The sequence below is a fragment of the Pinus tabuliformis genome, chromosome 3_2 (assembly GCF_031772625.1).
Source record: "Pinus tabuliformis cultivar Carrire ecotype Pingquan chromosome 3_2, CPIR1, whole genome shotgun sequence".
Taxonomy (NCBI): Eukaryota; Viridiplantae; Streptophyta; class Pinopsida; order Pinales; family Pinaceae; genus Pinus; species Pinus tabuliformis.
In genome coordinates, this window is record NC_142302.1 from 965,679,117 (window position 1) to 965,698,571 (window position 19,455).

The 19,455-nt window shown below is 34.8% G+C and overlaps 1 protein-coding gene across 2 annotated transcripts; it reads right to left on the reverse strand.

The window, feature by feature from the left end:
* Positions 1-3,200: 3,200 nt before the first annotated feature.
* LOC149183836 (protein MICROTUBULE BINDING PROTEIN 2C-like) lies at positions 3,201-8,432 on the reverse strand. 2 transcript variants are annotated; one of them, XM_089417259.1, is made up of 5 exons: positions 7,668-8,432; positions 7,222-7,302; positions 5,091-5,513; positions 4,323-4,568; positions 3,201-4,149 (listed from the first exon to the last, which is right to left on the reverse strand). In XM_089417259.1, exons 1-5 carry the CDS (start codon positions 7,884-7,886, stop codon positions 3,913-3,915), a joined length of 1,206 nt encoding a protein of 401 aa, XP_089273385.1. In that variant the 5' UTR covers positions 7,887-8,432; the 3' UTR covers positions 3,201-3,912. The 2 variants fall into 2 exon arrangements, with proteins under 2 accessions (XP_089273385.1, XP_089273386.1); XM_089417260.1 differs by having other exon boundaries at positions 3,201-4,137; positions 7,668-8,429.
* Positions 8,433-19,455: the final 11,023 nt, after the last annotated feature.

Below are 19,455 nucleotides of genomic sequence, written 5' to 3' on the forward strand. Positions count from 1 at the left end.
ATTACTAATTAAAATATTATATTATTACATTTTACCTAATATTTCCCATCGCCCTATTACATTTTACTCAATATTTCCCCACCCCTCTTAATTTTATAGTTGAATTTGTTTACTCTTGAACTTCAAATATATATAAAAGTTACATTTGCATGCAATATTAGGTAAAATATAATATTATTCTTTTTCTATTTTTATAAGTCGTATGATAGGGTACAAGTCCAAGGTAAAGTGGAAACGTCGATATATCATGCGACAAGGGCAAAAATGATAGGTTTTTGATATTCACCTAAGATCTCTTGTTCAATCTGCACTTGAATTTGTTGATGAAGTGATTATTGAAAAGAGTATAAGGAGAGAGACCCAGTTGCACCTACCCATGCTCCAGCCCTTGATGAAGTGATTATTGAAAAGAGTGTAACAAGGGAGACTCAATTGCACCTACCTATGCTCTGGCCCCTGCCTTTCTTTCTGTTGTTCCTATCGTGGGGATGTCACTTTATATACGTTAATTACCTGCTTCAAAACCAATAATGCATCATGGTTTTTTGACTCCATGAATTAACAAGATAAATTAGCAATAATTTCATTTATTAGCTAGTTGTTTCCTTTATGTTTCTCCTTAGTGGCCTAGCCCAACTATTAAAAAGAAAAAGAGAAAGAAAAAGCCCAGGTCATAATATTATATTTTACCCAATATTTCTCCCAAACTAGTAAAGAGTGGATGTAGGTAGGCATAAATATTAAATAACATGTAATAATTAAACTTTAGCTAATAATTCTCCCACCTCCTCCCCTCACCCCAGCTCACTTTCATAGTTAAGCTTATTCATTTCTAAACTTACCATCCTAGATCTATCAGAGCTCTATTTCTATAGCACATTATTACACATAAATTAAGAGAATATATTACATATATTATATTAAAGTGATTATCAAAAAAGCCATTAGAATGAAGAAACAACTATTGTTCTTTACTTTGTGCAATCTTGTTTAACCTTGCACTTCTTAAAAACGCTTTTTGAATCACCCAATCTGCAGGAAGCTCTAAAGCTTCTACGCATATGTACACTTGTGTATTCATCCATTCAATGATAAAAACAAAACATACAAAAAGGCATAGGGTCACCAAACAAATCCATACAAACTACATGGATTCAACGCCATCATTTTCTATAGCTAATTATGCATTTAAATATAACATCAAAATAAAATGGATCTAATAATGCCATGGATCAATACCATGGGTGAGTTTTAATTTTTATTATTATTAGTTTTTATTTTATTTTTATCAAATTAAAATGTTTACATTATATTATGTTACATTAAGTGACACATCTTTAATATATTTTATTTTTATTTTGCCAAGTCAAAATGTTTACATTATCATTATATTATGTTAACATTAAGTGACACATTTTTACCATATTTTATTTTTATTTTGTAAATTCAGAATGTTTACATTATGTTACACATCTCTGACATCCTGTGGTAGAGAGCACCTCTCAGCCCAATAAAAAATAAGTAATTTTATTTAGGAAATAAAAAAATATTATATTATATTTTAAAATAAAAATAGAGTCTACCACCTTTAAATTAACTATTTTACTTTAATTATTTTAATTATTTCTCTCTTTCTCAAAAAGAGAAGTAAAACATTACATTAAATGTGAGAAAGAGAAGTAAAACATTAGATTAAAGAGAAGTAAAACATTAGATTAAATGTGAGAAAGAGAAGTAAAACATTAGATTAAATTCACATGAGGGCATCTCTCAGCATGGGGTGGGGCGTTTGTAATGGGGTGGGGCTTCCTTTCACTGCATCTTTGAGAAAAGAAGGTGGACCATTGGGGTGGGGCTTCCTTTCACTGCATCTTTGAGAAAAGAAGGTGGACCATTTGAATTCCTTGGGCTTGATGTAGTAGTTCGTGGGGTTCCTCCTCTCGGCCTTGAGGTCAGGATTATGGTCAAGTTCTTTTTGATTTATAGTCTTGGATCTGTGATGCATCTTGGAATACATTTCCTTCATGTTGGAGACGTTGGAATATTGTAGGGAAAGCCCATTTTTCTTCAATAGTCAGCTTTACATTTCCTTCATATTGGAGGCGTTGGAGACGTTGTAAAATTGTAGGGAAAGCCCATTTTTCTTCAATAGTCAGCTTTAAATGTAAGACAGAATTAGAGCTTCTAGTCTAGAAGAGGTGTGATTTCCCACTCAATTTTATTTTTTTTACAATCTGAAATTTTTTCTTCTCCCACGCATCTTGAGGCACACATTGGTAACACAGTCGTTTGTGCACCAGATATAAGATCAAAGCTTGCATACTTGCAGAGACTATGAATGCTGCCACCATCTCCCACGCACCTTGAGGCACACATTGGGAACACAGTCGTCTTGTGCACCAGATATAAGATCAACGCTTGCATACTGGCAGAGACTATGAATGCTGCCACCATACAGGAGAGAAGACAAAGCAGGTGAAAACCTCTCCACTGCACATCCCATCCTCAGTAGAAAGAGAGAATCCCCGCTGAGTGGCGACGATCAAGCAACCATCACTCGGTGAGCACAGTCCATTTCTTTTGGCGCACCTGAGCCTCTTGAGAATACAATGTCATATACCATTGAGAATTTGAGAATTCAGCATTTCATGAAGATCATACAATTTCATATCCCATTGAAAATTCAACAGAATTTACAATTCTTATGATTTTAAAATTAACCAGATTGCAGTGTTTTCATTGGATTATATCAAGTATAAGGATTGACCTAAGTGTCAAACCCTCTATGTATCCGTCATGATTTTAACAAAAATACACTTAAAAAATAAAATGGTGATAGTCTATTGATGTTATGAATCAGGATTTATGATTTATTGATTATTATATTACATTATTTTATTAAAAAAAAAAGATAAAAACAATTTTAATTATTTATGATTTATGTTTTAAATTTCATATATTCTAATATAATTCCCCGCATGCCAGGAACTTGGTAGAACATTGGATTTTTCATGATGAACAACAATCTAACCTTCTTTACTCTAACTGTGCTATGAAAAATTTTCATACCCATTGTTTTGTGATACAGATTCTATACTGAACAAGTATTACCTTCCTCCTGCGAAGTTAAATTTAATTAACCCATAAAATAGGATGACAGAGTGGCCTATAAGCTATTAGGCTTGCAGAAAACAAGTATATAAACTATTCCCACAAGGCCTGTATTTTCAATTGAACACCTTCTGTGATCACTATATCTTGCTAAGTTCCCATCCATCTTTTAGAACGCCCAGAAGTCACTTCAAAAGGTTGCAAGCATTGCATGAACCAGATGATTTTCGAAACAAAGAAAGAATTCTGAGATGGATGTTTGATAAAATACAAGTTAAACCTTGAAAGATGCTTCAAGTTTAGTAAACTAATTACTGGACCAATGATGCAATCATATGTCGGAAGTTATTTCTCTTCCTTGCACAGAGTGTTTCCTAGCAAATATTCCTCATGCCAAAGCTTGTTATCAATATCGAGACAAGCTGATCAGCATCAGACCTAAGTAATAAATCCATATGGTCCAACTACAAGGGGGAAATAGTAGAGCAATTCTCAGAAAACATTGAGGGCATTCTTTGGAACAATATTTGAGAATAACACCACCCCTTGCTGATCTGAAAGCATTTCTTAGAGAATATCACAGGGACTTGAGAGATCAGAGCTTGAACATTGCACCATCCCTTGCTGATTTGCCTCAGATATCACTAATGTAGTATAATTTGGATGGAAGGTCGTGCCCACATACAGAGAAGAACTTTGATGTAGGAATAGAATTCTGGCCTAGTGTCACAAGCTAATATGCAGGAGACTATAAATACACACCTTAAGCCAAACAGCTTAGCCGGCTGGAAAGCTTAAGGCCTAGACGGAAAGCTTATCATTCAATGTATTTTCCAAAGTTGTTCGGAGTAAGAATTGTTGTAGCTGTACCCTAAGGCCTGCTGCAAGGCAAAGAGACTCTTCACCTGGATTATTCTTTGCGGCAATGATAGCTGCTAAATACATTCTTCTTGCCTGCTCAAGGTCTTCTTCCTCTTTCTTATCTGACTCAGTGGATACCATATGGGAATCATGCTCTATGTCATCCTGCAAATCCACCTCAAACCCAAGGTCCTATTAATCAAAGAAATGTGCAGATATTGCAGCATCCTTTCCATAAGGATGGAAACACCAACTTAAAATACATGCCTATGAATTCCAATCTATATCTACTACCATTAAGAATGGAAAAATAATAAGAGATTATGACTGTGTAGGTTCTTGTGTTTTACCATATAGGAGCCGTTTAGATGTGAATCCTGAGATGAGAAGTCAGGATCGACATCGAGATCTTCAGGAAACTGGGCTCCCTGTCTAGTTGCTGTCGTCTCTTCTGCAGCTTGAAAGAATGAAATGAAAGAAGCAATCTGGCATCGCAATCCATTTAAATCCTCCTCAAGCTTTTGCAGTTTCCACTTGGATGCCTTTGAATCCTCTTCAGCCTTCTTCAAAAGCGACTTAACATCGGCAAGCTCATTCTGCAATTTATCAATTGTTATATAGGAAGAATATCAATGGGGAGTTTTTTAATGTATAGCAATCTACATGCGAATTTCATCAATAAATTTTGAAGGAAAATTAAATTTTCATTGCATCTTGAAGCATGGGAACATGTGCTTGCAAACAGGATAGAATTTTCTTTCACCGGGAAGGTTGGGCTTGATATAATAAAATATCAAGAAGATACATGATCATTCCCAAAGGAATTTAGCATCTGCAGGAGTTTGAGAACTTACAAGTTTATTTAAGCAAAATAATGTCCTTTTATGTAGGAGCTAAAGGGTATATAGACAGGCAAATTTCATTGCACAGTGAAAAGGGTTCAAAAATTAGATGAGGTAAAACTGAAAATTAATAAAACTTTGTGGACAAACTGTTTGATGCAAACAGGGTTGCAAATTTCAAAAACAGTAAACAATGTCCTCTAACAGCTTTAGAGTAAATGAACCAAATTCCTCTAAGCAATAAATACGACCCTTGTGAAAGGGGAATCAAGTTACCTTCTTATAGCATAACTGAAGATGGGCAGCTTTGATTAAGCCGTCCTTCTCCTGAATCTGCCACTGTAGTTCTTCCACCTTCGTCTGCATAGCCTCCATCTTAATAGCTGAATTCTCCGCAGACTTTAGAAGTTCATCCTCCTTTTCAGCCAGTTTTTTCTCCAACACCTCAATCTGATTCTGCAATTGAAGTAGCTCTGCGCTGTTTCCACTACTCAGTGTTTCAACATTGTTTCCATCAACCATATTCTCCTCATGTCCCACAGCTGGCCTTGAGGAGCAAATTGATACATCATCCAGAAACTGGCCTTGATACTCCACATTGTTATTTTTGCAATTGTCTGAAAGCACACCTTCCTTTGGTGCTCTCTGCTTTGTTCCACGTGTTGTTTGTGGAGTCTTCCTGCCATTCTGATCTTGCATCTGCAGGAATAGCAATTTTTTCTCTTAATCTTGCAGCTCAATCCTACAACTATTGTAAGAAGTGTATTAGATCTAAATTTAAAAAAAATCATACATAAGTGCTCCACATATGTATGATTAGCTTTTCCACTAGATTGTCAACTAGGTCTACTCTGATCATGTTAACAGAGTCAACATTAAGAAATAGAAACAGATCTAAAAAAAACATCATGAAGATTATTTTTAGTTAGTGCCTTTTGACATCTTCTTATGAAAGGAACAAAAAATATGCAAAACAGGATAACATTAATCAAAGAATGTGGAAATGTAATCTAAGCCAAACAACACCCTTATGTATTATAAACATCCGGGGAGAGAAACAAAATTACTACAACATCAAAAGCATGTCGGGATACTCTAGTTCTTAGAAGTGAAAAGAAAACATGTTTCCATTCTGTACTAAACAGAAAAATATGTTTCTGGTCGTTCGGCATGCATATCAGAGGAGTAAGTTATAAAAGTGGACAAGTCAAGCATTTTTCTGTAGAAATTTTTCTAGAAGAATAGTAGAAATTTAGCTGGAAATTATAGTTCCACCTGATTGACATGAACTTTGACCATGAAACTTTGCCATTAGGGGTTTTGGCCCTATTTTAAAAAGACCCAAATGATTGGAATTCCAAAAAAATATGGGTGGATGAGAGTGGAACTTTCCCTCACCAAAAAAAATAATCACCAGAAAGGCTGAGTTTGTCCACTTTTTAACTCAAACCATATTAGATTGTCAATAAGGCATACAATCATTATGTTAACAGAATCAAACATTAAATAGAAACAGATCTAAGGAGAGATCTGTTTTATTCTTTTTAGTCAGTGACTTATGAAATCTTCTAAGAAAACAAAAAATCCAAACAGGATAATGTTGATCATAGAATGTGGAAATGAAGCCAAACAACACCCTTATGTACTATAAACATACCAAGAGAGACAAAATTATTACAAAATCAAAATTTTAAACATAATAATGTTTGCATACTCTAGTTCTTATGAGGAAGAACAAAATATGTTGCCCTTACGTACTCAAAGGAAAAAGTTTCTGGTTGCTTAGCATGCATATTAAATTGTCAATTATATGTACTATGATTATGTGAACAGAATAAAACATTAAACAGCAACAGATCTAAGAAAATACCAAGGAGATTATTTTGATTCTTTTTAGTTCAGTGGCTTATGACATCATCCTATAAAAGAAAAAACGGATCCAAAACAGGATAATGTTTTGATTTGAAAGAAAATATGTTGGCTTTAGGTACTTAAAAGAAAGATTGTTTCTGGTTGTTTAGCATGCAGATCAGGCTGTTTTCTGAGATTTGAAAGCCCATAGCAGCCTGGTGGCATGCAGACCTCCCAAACTACGGTGAGTATGTGGGTGGCTTAATAAGTAAGCATGGAATTAGATCTCCTTCCTAAGCTTTACCAGCTCAAAGCAAAATAGACTACCCCCATAGAACCACTTGGATGGGAGGTAGTAAATTAAAAGAGGGAAAAAACAGGAGAAAAAGAAAACAAGGAACAGTATTATGTCAATTTCCTTCTTGTCTTTCAATCTTCCAACTGCTAGAGTAACAAATTGCACTGAAAACAAAATGATAAAATCAATCTGGCATTCAACAATACTCATGATATACAGGTTCAGTAAATGATATACACGTTCAAAATCCAATTTTACCTTTCTAGCAGACATGTCCCTAGGAGTGGGGGTGTAAACCAGGGTTGAATAGTGAGAGAAGGACTTGTTTCCCCTGTATTCCTGCACAGTTAACCTTACCATTATCAGAAATTGACCACTGGAAAGGTACTCACTGCACCTGTTCGCGTAGAGATACAGAACTCCAAAGCATTACTTCAGAAAAGTGCCAAAACCAAGATGTGAGTATCTAGAAACTGAAATCATTAGACCTCCCAATGAAAACATCACACGCTATAGATAAAGATACTTAGAGAATGGGCAATGCCGACTCCATTGTCGGATTCTAGGGCAACAATTTACTCAAATTGCACACATTTCCATTAAAACAACATTAAACAGGTTCAAAACCCAGAGAGGACCACTGGTTATGAAAACTCAAAGACATGGCTCACATCAGAAAAGGATAAGATTGGTCACATACATACCATGAGGGACTGCACCAGAGGAACCATCTCAACTAAGTCCCTGTACAGGTCTTTATCCACATGTCCATTTGTCTGTGACGACACAGATGGTGAAGAAGGTCCAGAGCCCAATCCAGCAGCAGGATAACCCATGTCATGCATACCGTCATATCCTCTAACATCCTTCCAGCTCTCCCTGAAGAAGTGCTGATCCATTGCCATAGAACTGTTGCTCTCCATGACAATTTAACACCCAAAACTGCAAATTCTATGAACTCGCTGACTACAACAATGTAGCTACACTACGCTCAACAATGGCACTTTACTGAAAAACCCATGGACCCATTTCGTCTTTGTGCCATTTCTACATACCCAAATGCTCAAAACCGTCAAATTCCTCAGGCTAAGTCAGGATCTCCTATGCTCCCCTGGTTTTTCTGTCCAATGACGGAATCCCAGCACAAGATCCGTGACAATTTCTCTACAGAACCCACTAAAACATATGTGGGTAATCTTGATTCCGCAAATAGAGGAAAACAACAATCTTTCTCAGTGTTTTAGATCTCAATTTTCTTGTCAAATTAACACCCTCTGCCGCTTGGTTGGATTTTCTACGTCTCAAGACAGAATTGTTTTGAACATTGTAGTGTGAAATAAGAATGAACGAGTTAGAGAATTATAACCTCCGATGACAATGGACAGACTTTTCTGCAGCGCTGAACATGTAAAGCTTACGCGTCCATTCTCAGTTTCATACGTTTACGAGTTAATATGAAATGAAATACTGTGTGTATTAAGTTATTCCCACATGCAAAGTACTATATTTTAGTAACGGTAGGGTTTTTAAACCAACGGCTCTCATTTTACCCCCAATCTTCTTGTAAAGGTAAATCAATGATTTGGGGTTTAGTGGGGCATTGAGGCTTCCAGATAAATTTATTTCACTTTTTGGTTGGTGAGAGATAAATATCTATATATTCTATAGAAGGAGGAATAGACATATTTTGGTCCATGTTTAAGAAATAGATATTAATATTATTATCGACCAAGAGGGAGATAATTATTAATTTTGAAAGAAGAAATATTATAAATAAATATTTTACTTAATTAAAGATATTCAATTTCTTTTTAATTAATTGTTTGTCCGTTTATTTAATTTTATCTAAATTTATCAATGGTGAAGGGGCTATGTTGACAACTCTTTTGTCATCATTATATCGAAAGACGTATGATTTACAATTAAAGAAAATATTATTAGGACTCTATTTCGATTTTTAAAATATAATAATAATAAATTATATTATTATTATAAGATTATATAAAAAATAAATAAAATAGAATATTTATAAATACTAAAGTGTATTTTTTATAATTGAAAGTAGTATTTGGTTTATGGATGTCACAGAAGTTAGATATTATTATAAAGTATATGATTTCATTTAGGAAATAATCTTTATAAAGAATATTATATATGATAAAATTACTTATCATTTTTTTTGGTAGGTAAAGTAAAATTTAAAATTATTTTCAATGGGTGGAGTGTTTGTTTCTCTTAAAAATAAGGAAATAAGTTAATGGTTAAAAATTTAGTTGTATTATAAGAGTGAAATTTTAATGAATAATAATTAATAATAATTATTTTCAATAAACTTATTTATAATACATTTCTTATTTTCAAATACACACATCTATCATGGATCTAGCAAGCACTAAGCGGGATCAAATCTCTTGAGGGGCAAATCTCTTTTAGAGGGAAATTTTTGAAAGAAAAAAATTGCATCTTGAGAGATCTGATCCCTCTAGCGACTTGATAGATCCGTGTTAATATGGATCTATGCAAATTCTCTCTCTCGTGTGTAATTTTTCACTGTTTAAATTGCATTTTTGAATTGATCCAGGTGGATGTTGGTGGCCACCCACCTATCCCATTTGGACCCCCACAACTGTCTCTTTCAGTTTTTCTGTTTCCTTAATTATAGCACAGTTTACTATTTTTAGCAGTTTTTCGGGTCCTAAACTTCCGGAGCCGTTTTGAGGCCCTAAACGACGTTTTTTGGGAAATCCACCGCCAGCGATTTTTTTGCCTAAAAATCGTCTTTTCCGTCGTAGTCCTCGGAGAGATCTTTCCAACGGGCTATCATGCGCGTCAAGTTGATGTACCAACTTACCCAAAAACAGGGCCCACAATTTGGCATTTCATCTTCTAGGGTTAGGTTTTGGAATGTGAAGGGTTTTCCATTGTTTCTCAACAATAAATAGGCCCTCGAGCCTCATTGTAACACAGTTTTTGGAGAACAGTTCAGAGGCATGTAGCCGACACATCTCTTCTCAGAGATAAGCTACCATCGCCCTAGCTGGGTTATTTCCATTTCTATTTGTAAGCATATTTCAGTACTTTACAGTAATGAAATGAAGTATTATTTCTGTTGCATATTTGTCTTTATGGTTATATCTGTATTTTATTGCGTTCCTGTTTAAATTCGGATCAGTGGTATCAGAGCGGTCTGCTTTTTCTCTGTTTTTCTTTGCATGTCCCCAACGAGGTCGGGATACAAGGAGTTAGGTCTGGAACTGGTCGAACTTTTGCAAGACCAGCCTCGCAAATCTCGACGACCTCCCATGGCGGATGAGAAGAAAAACGAGGGGGCAGGAGATCCTATCAAAATCTTGCTCGAAGAAGCCCTCGAGCGACAAAGAAACGCGATGATGGACAGCGTTGCCCAAATCCTTCAGCGGCTACCTAGAGGCGACGCATCGGCTTCCAACGGCTACTCTGGAAATGCCACACCATTTAAGGTACAAGTTAATTTTGAAATCCCCATCTTTGAGGATCAAATAGACGCAGATGCCGTAGATAAATGGTTAAATCTGCTCGATGGGTATTTTTCTGTTCATGAATTTTCAAGTCAGGAAAAGATTGTTTTCGCTCTTCTCAAAGCAGCCCCCCACGTCAAGGACTGGTGGGAAACCTACTGCGAACAGAAGGATGAAAGTACAGGCTCACTGTTTTCAGCCGCACCCACTTGGAATGACTTCCAGGATGCCATCAAGGAGCAGTACTACCCTGTCAAAAGCTATGAGGACAAATACATCAAATGGACCACACTGCGGCAAGGACGAGACCAAGATGTGTCGTAGTTCACAAACATTTTTCATACCCTTCGCACACAATTGGGTATCAAAGATTCTGAGCTGCATCTGGTACTCAAATACCGCGGCTGCCTACACAGATACATCCAGGAAGAGATGGAGTTCTTGAACATCTCCTCACTCGGCATAGCATACCGATACACTGTCAAAATCGAGCAAAAGTTCAAACAGAAGAAGCGAGACTTTGGATCTGCAAATCCAAAGCCCAAAGGACAAAGCCAAGGCGGGGTGACCCAAGACAACTCGTCGAAGCCGCAAAAAAAGAACAACACCACGAAGCCGAAGAAGGACACAGGAAAGTGGTGTGAGTTCCACAAGAGTCCCACTCATAACACAAGTGAGTGTCGGACCAAGCAGTCGCTGGTGGCCGAGTTGAAGGCTTCTGAATCAGATGCATGTTCTGACCCTGAGTCAGAACCCGACAAGGGGAATGACAAAGGAAAGCAGATCATTGATGCGGATCCCAGCGCCACTGTTGCTACTGCCAAGATCCAGAAAAATGAGCCCGAAGATCCAGAGGAGGGGGAACGTCTTTTCCACTCACAGATGTGGGTGAAGGGTTCGCCGCTGCAATTCATTGTCGACAGTGGCAGCCAAAAGAACCTCATTTCAGCAGAGGTCATGAAGCGGTTGGGCCTACCAACTACACCACACCCACAGCCGTGCAGTATCGGTTGGCTTCACGAAGGACGAGATCTCAAAGTTCACCAGCAGTGCCGCCTTCCCTACAGCATCAAGCCCTTCACAGACGAGGTATTGTGTGATGTTACACCTCTGGATGTTTGTGATGTACTATTAGGCTAGCCATACTTGTGGAGGCGACATGCTGTGTATGAGTCAAGGCCTCGCACTGTCATTATTTCTTTGGATAATTCATTATACAGGATATCGGAGGTAGCCCCACCTACCGCCACCTCTTTGATCACTGCTAAGAAAGGTAGCAAGCTCATCTCACAGACTAGGAAATTTATTTTCTATCTGGTTCGCTCCCAAAGTAAGGGGAAGATCGTTGCTACATCCATGACCCCCGCGAAGGGTTCCTCCACACAACAGCAGCAACAAAGGGATACAATCATGACAGAACACAGGAACAACTTCTCCTTACCCGGAGGGGTACCACACAAGTTTCAGGTGGGCGACAAAGTTTGGTTACATTTGCAGAGGGAGCGTCTTACCAGAACCCATCAGAAACTCAGACCACTTCGACATGGTCCTTACACCAGTAACAAGGCTACGGGAAACAATGCTTTGAAGCACAACATCCCTCCATTCCTTCGCTTTCACCGAGTGTTCAATGTGGACCGTCGCCGACCATGCTTCCCACCATTTCTGGACACATCAGAGATTGCAGAACAGCTCACTAGAGACCCAGCTCAGCAGAAGCTTCCTCATCTCAGGAAGGAACTCAACGCAATGGGGACCATTGCTTCCTAAGGGGGGAGGAATGATCCAGGTGGATGTTGGTGGCCACCCACCTGTCCCATTTGGACCCCCACAACTGTCTCTTTTAGTTTTTCTGTTTCCTTAATTATAGCACAGTTTACTATTTTTAGCAGTTTTTTGGGTCCTAAACTTCCGGAGCCGTTTTGAGGCCCTAAACGACGTTTTTTGGGAAATCCACCCTAACAATTTTTCTGCCTAAAAATCGTTTTTTCTGTCGTAGTACTCGGAGAGATCTTTCCAACGGGCTATCATGCGCGTCAAACGGAGATAGTACGACCAATTCGCGACCCCGGGAAGTTGATGTACCAACTTACCCAAAAACGGGGCCCACAATTTGGCGTTTCATCTTCTAGGGTTAGGTTTTGGAATGTGAAGGGTTTTCCATTGTTTCTCAACAATAAATAGGCCCTCGAGCCTCATTGTAACACAGTTTTTGGAGAACAGTTCAGAGGCATGTAGCCGACACATCTCTTCTCAAAGATAAGCTACCATCGCCCTAGCTAGGTTATTTCCATTTCTATTTGTAAGCATATTTCAGTATTTTACAGTAATGAAATGAAGTATTATTTCTGCTGCATATTTGTCTTTATGGTTATATCTGTATTTTATTGCATTCCTGTTTAAATTCGGATCATGAATGTACAGATTAATCCAACACCATGAAAATCTCCCTCTTTAGACAATTGGATTGTGTAGACCACACAACCTAAACTTACAATTCCAATAAATTTTTGCTAGATTTCAGATGATCTAAAACTACCTCAAAAAAAGAGCCAAATTGTAAAATAGTGAGCCTGCTTGAAACATATTAACCATAAGAATCTATTTTTCCAAACTGCTTTATGTAATATATATATGTGTGTGTTATTATAACCATAATATTTTTTTTAATTACTTTAAGTAATATATATATATATATGGAAAATTTTAAGAATGAAAATTTATCTTAAAGATTAGAAACCTTGGTGAATATTTCTAATCCATAATATGAAAAATATAAAATGTTTGGTGATATTTTCGTAAAAATATTCAAACTTCTAATGATTTTATATAGTCTTCGTAAAATTTTGGTGATTTTTAAGGTAAAATATTTTTTGCCTATAAAATTTGGGCGAATAATTTTTAGGAAAAAATGAAAATTGGTGTTTTTTTGGAAATTCTATATATTGATATATTTTATTTATGATCTATTATCATTATTAATAATTTTTCAATGTCATATATTAATTTTATATTAAGAATTAAGGGGTGGCTGAAGGGCTAGTTATCTATGGCTCCCGTGGAAAAAAAATGGTCTTAAAGTACTCACCGGGTTTAGAAAAGATGACAAATAATCAAAAAATGGTCTTAGAGTACTTATGGGGTTTGGAAAAGATGACAAATAATCATCCGGAAGCATACGACTTATTACAAGGCATCCTCCCAAAAAAAATAAGTTTCCTCTCTCATTATGTTGGTAAAATCTCTTAATATTATTCAATACATGGTTAAAGATTCATCTCCAAGAGATAAGTTTTTTGATAATATCTTAAAATGTGTCAAGAAGGCAACAAAAGATATCCCTATTATGGGTTATAAGCACATACTATGGGATAATAATAAGGAAGGGGATGGATGTGTCAATCCATGATACAATCTAAAATTTGGTGAATTGATGATTAATTACCAATTCTTCATTCCTTAAAAGTAGTTCCAAAGATAAGTCATGCAGTATCAAGTTACATTATAAGTCATGTAAATTTTGCTTTATTCTGAGGCTCTATTTGAAAGTATCCGCCTCCAACCCCCATCTCGCCCTTGTATGCGTGAATAATGTAGCTCTTTCGATGACACTTTTGATTTGGGATAGGATAGACCACTTTAATAAACATAGATTTATGACGATATATTTGGGATAAACCAAGAGTCATTTTTTATTTAATACAAAGTTATTAAGAATTGAATGATTTTTTTTCACTTTACATTACTTCTTGTCTCTATGTTAAAGTAAATATTTTATTATGATATATATATATATATATATATATATATATATATATATATATTACTTTCTCTATGTAAGCATATATAAAGTTGATAGGGAAATAAATTAGTTATTATGAAAAGCCCCAAGGGTTAGCTCAGTTGGTCAAAATCAGTGCCTCGCCATCGGGAGGTCACAAGGTCCAATCTCTCCGAAGCCCTTGGGGTCAGGCCTTGCTAGTGGGCCGCGGGGCTAGGTTCCCTTCGGGGTCGATCAGCCCAGATATTTATGTGGACATAGCGCAAAAAAATAAAAATAAAAAATAAAATAGTTATTATGAATATTTAAATAGATTATTTAAGTTCTTTACTGGAATATTCTTCAAAGTAGAAGAATTATACTTCTTTTTTATACTCAAAAGTGAAATTATAAGTTTTTTTTTTTTTACTTTTAATTATTTTATACCATTTTAAACTAGATATTAAATTATGTTATTTCACATGGACATTGAAATATTTTATTTATAGTTAAGAATAAGAGTAAAAATAGATTATTTAAGTTCTTTACTGAAATATTCTTCAAAGTAGAAGAATTATACTTCTTTTTTATACTCAAAAGTGAAATTATAAGATTTTTTTTTTTTACTTTTAATTATTTTATACCATTTTAAACTAAATATAAAATTATGTTATTTGACATGGACATTGAAATAATTTATTTATAGTTAAGAATAAGAGTAAAATATTTTCACCACGTCTCCTTGATATTTGGTTATAATATCAACAACTAATTGATCACAGAGAGGGAAATTATTGATATTTTATAATGCTTTTAATTAAAACTAATCAAATATGTATATTCATTTTTGTTTTTTTATTATAGTAAACATTGTTTTTTATTTAGAGAATATTTTTAAGGGACACCTGTCAATTCAAGGTTGAACATTGAAGGAATTACACATCTCCCTCATGCTAGGTTGTAGAATGTGCTCGATGCAATAAGAAAGAAATATCATACTCTCTCTCAACAATATTAATATAAATAAATTCCTACTGAATTTGTTAGCCAAAAGAGAATAAACATAACATATTGTAAATTGTGAGTACAAATTGATAACCACAACCAAAACGACCAATGAAATCAAAATACACCTAATATCATAATGCAACCCACAACCATTAAGGATCAAAAGAGTTGATTGGATTTGGTTTCTTTGGTCCAGTGCTAGGTAACAAGGGAGGTCTGAAGTCACAATGTGCGTTTTTTTCCATGTGAATCAACCTTCCTTCCAAGCATTCTAGCTTTTCTTATATCCTCCTTTGATCCCTTTGCAGGGTGGTCAGACGATCCTACATTTACCATATGTTGCGTTGTAAGTTGTTCATGAATCATATGAAAACATTTCTATCATCATGATGATCTCGACTAAGATGTTCCAAGAGGAGGGTTACATGTAGCTGAGTTTCAAAGGCATCCAATTGTGGGGTAATTCCATTCTGTCAAGTGATTGTGTGGGATTAGGGTCTAGCGCTTCCCCCAACTCTCAATCCTCCATCCTATACTCAGCCTGTTTCCCCCTCGGGCCAATTCCCCTTCGCACCCTGCCACACTGGCGGTGCATAATATGTTTAACTAGACTCTAGAAAAACCAAAAACACAAATTGTTCACCCAAGGCCTACCACATGTCACCACTAAAATGCCACTCGAACCACAATGCCACCTTGTTGTAGCAGACCCACTATGTTGGCTCGCTACACCATCCCAGATTGACTTTTGTGGACTGGAAAATGGCTAGGTCACCCACCCACAGAGCTTTCCCCACAAAACAACACTTAAACGACAACCCGTAAGTTGTCTTCTCAATGGAAAACATAATTCAAACCCCTTTGAGTCTCTTAGGCGGATTCCCAACAGCTCATAAAGCACCAAGATCCTTGAATTAACCACCCCAAAATAAGTAGCAAAGCAGTGAATGTTCAATAATTCCCACCCCTACCCCTGGATATCCTCGCAGCTTGCAACAATTGAGTTTGGGCTCCTACCCCAGAGACTATGACTTAGACAACCATTGTTCAGACTTAAATCCCTATTCCTAGCAAGAAATGTAGAGCCCACACCGACTATCCCAAAAGAGACAAACTCATTTAAATTTATGAGAATTAAATAGGAAACTAGACTGCAGACCAAGGAGACCTTAACAATGCCCTAAACACAGGTTTTCATGCCAACTTCCCCCGATAGACCATAGTTTCCCACCCTTTTAAATCATCATTCTCAATAAGATAAACCAAACACAGACCAACTACCCCATAAAAGACAAACTCATTACAATTTTTGAGAATTATATAGAAAGACCATGCCACAGACCAGAGAAACCTTACCAGTGTCCTAAATGCGGGTTTGTGTGCTAGTTTCTCCTAGTAGACCACCATGTAGAGACTCCACGATGCTACATTTTTTTACGGCTTGCAAGAGGTACTCTAGCGAAAGCCCCCTATCCTCAGATCCCAAATTCATTGCCTTTGAGCCTCTTTTGTACACTCACCACCACTCCAGCCTTCCAATATAATATATTTTTCCTCCGCCTCAGCATCCCATGCTGAAGTTAACTTGAACATAATGCCAAATTGTGCAGACGAAACATAGAGTATTCCCCCTTACGAATGCCCATACCAAAACTCATAAAACTAATTGTTGTGCTATTGCGACATGCTCTTATACACCACATCTAGGCTCTGGACAGTTCCACCCTCGTGAACCTACATGCATTAAACTTGCCACACTTCACTTGAATGCATCGGTTAGATTAATAAGGTGATAGACCACCACTGATTTTAACGTTACCTTAGATTGCCACCCCTTTAAAAAAATAAATTTAATATTTCAATAAAAATAAAAATTATATATATATAAAATTAATATTTAATAACTCTATAATTAATATATATATATATATATATATATATATATATATATATAATATTCAATATTCAATGACTCTATAATTAACATGTGGATATATATGAATTATATTTACATTAACATCTTTTATATTTTACAAAGTGGTTGTATTACATTAACATTATACTTTTTACATACTTTTTACATACGAATTGGTACTAGACCATTTACCGATGTCACATAATTTGATGCTTTTACAAAAAAAAAGTTCGGGGGCCACCTTATCTTTAAATCATTTCACTAATTTTTATTTCCTGTTAAGTACTCTTTAAGTGTGGGGCAATGTGTTTTTTAATTTAATTTTTGAGTATGCATTTTGTAATTTATTTTTTATGTTGTTTAAAATTTTCATATTTAAAAAATATATATATATATATATATATATAATTTTTCTTTTAATTAAATTTTATTTTTTTATTTGATTTTTTTATTTTTTTAATAATTTTAATCTATTTATGATTTTTTTATATGTTAGGTAGTATTTTTAATTATATCATATCAAGAAAAAATATATTGATCTTTTCGTATTTACTAATTTATTATTAGAGAAACTAAATTAGTAATACAAAAAAATTAATTTATAACGTTTATATAATACCACAAAACTAATTAAATAAAGTACTTTGAAACTGTCTAATAAACTATAAAGAGAGTGATGATCTTTCTTCTCTGTGCTAGCAATCAAGTTGTTGTTATTGTTGGACAGTTAGTGTGGCATCATGTGTGTCAGCATTGATGTCAACTGGGCTACAATTAATCTCAAATGGGCAAGTATCACATATGCATGGTGTGTTCAACTCAGGGGGAGTCACAAGGTAGATGCAGCCTTTTATAGAGAATCATCATTGTAGCAGGTCAATTAAAGAAGCTAAAATATTATAATTATGGTGGTTGGGGAGTCCTCGTATTTGAAAAAGTTTTTGTCTCATGAGATCAGTTTTAATGCTTCTGAAAATGGCACAATTGGATAGTGCTCGAAAAGAGATTTCCAACGGTATATGGCACCCTAAAAATCTCCTAAGGATGAAGGATTTATGTGCAATTGAAGTTTGTAAATAAGAAGGCTAAGAAGATCAGGCCACCAACAAAGTTATCACCATCAAATTTAGAAAAATAAAAATCTTGAACCTTTATAAATAACATGAAAGCCAAAAAGCTAGTTAAACCATGGCCAACAAGTGTAATAATGTTGAAGACAACCTACATGCTACTAATAAACCAACTCGACATTCCTATCCTCACCATCCATGCTTAGATTCCTAATCTTTGGCATGCATTCTAATTGTTTGTTTGATCCTCCAAACACTCCCAAATCCATTAAACTATACGTGTTATTTGAATTATATCCTGGGTGGGTTGGATGCCAAGTGGGTGGATCTCTTGATCCCCACTCCCTTCAATTGTTAATTCCCTTTATTATCCCAGCTTTCATTGTGATTTCTCATCTCTCATAAGGGGCTTAAATATCCCTATTGTTATTAAAAGTTTCAATTCTGTCTAAAAGATATTTTAAATTAAAAACAAGTTAAATATTAATTTAAGTGGTAAAAATATTAGATGGTGAGTTATTGCTAAGTTTTTGGATTTGAGAGATCTGTGGTTTTTATCTTTTGAATTGACCGGAGAATCCACAGTAGAATTATTATCGTACCAACGTTTCAAATCCCAAGTGGGATCCATCATCAGGGTAGAAGAATGATGATAAAAGAAGAGCAAACAGGAAGAATAAATACTAAAGAGGAAGAATTTTTATGGAAGAACAAACAGTCGGCTAGAACCTTTAATTTTATATAATATTTATTATTAATATTTTTATTTCATATTAAATATTATTAATAATTATCATTTAAAATAAATTATTATAATAATAACTTATACATTAATTAATATAATGTTAATATGATAATAATCAATTATTATATAATAAATAATTAATTATTACTAAATAATAATAATTAAATATTATAATAATAATTATAAATTAATAATTACATTAATATGAATAAAACATATAATAACTGATTAATATTTGCAGCTTACTAAATAATAAATTTAATTCATACTCACTGATTAATATTTTAATATTAAATCATATTAGAAAGATAATTAATAATTAAAATAGATAAATATAATAATTCAAATATTAATTAATTAATAAAATGACTAATATATAAATTAATATAAAATTAAATTAATAATCATCAACTATTTAAATTCTAAATAAACTAAAATAATAAATGATTGATTTTATTAATTATTGACAATTAAAAATATAATCACTTATTTATACT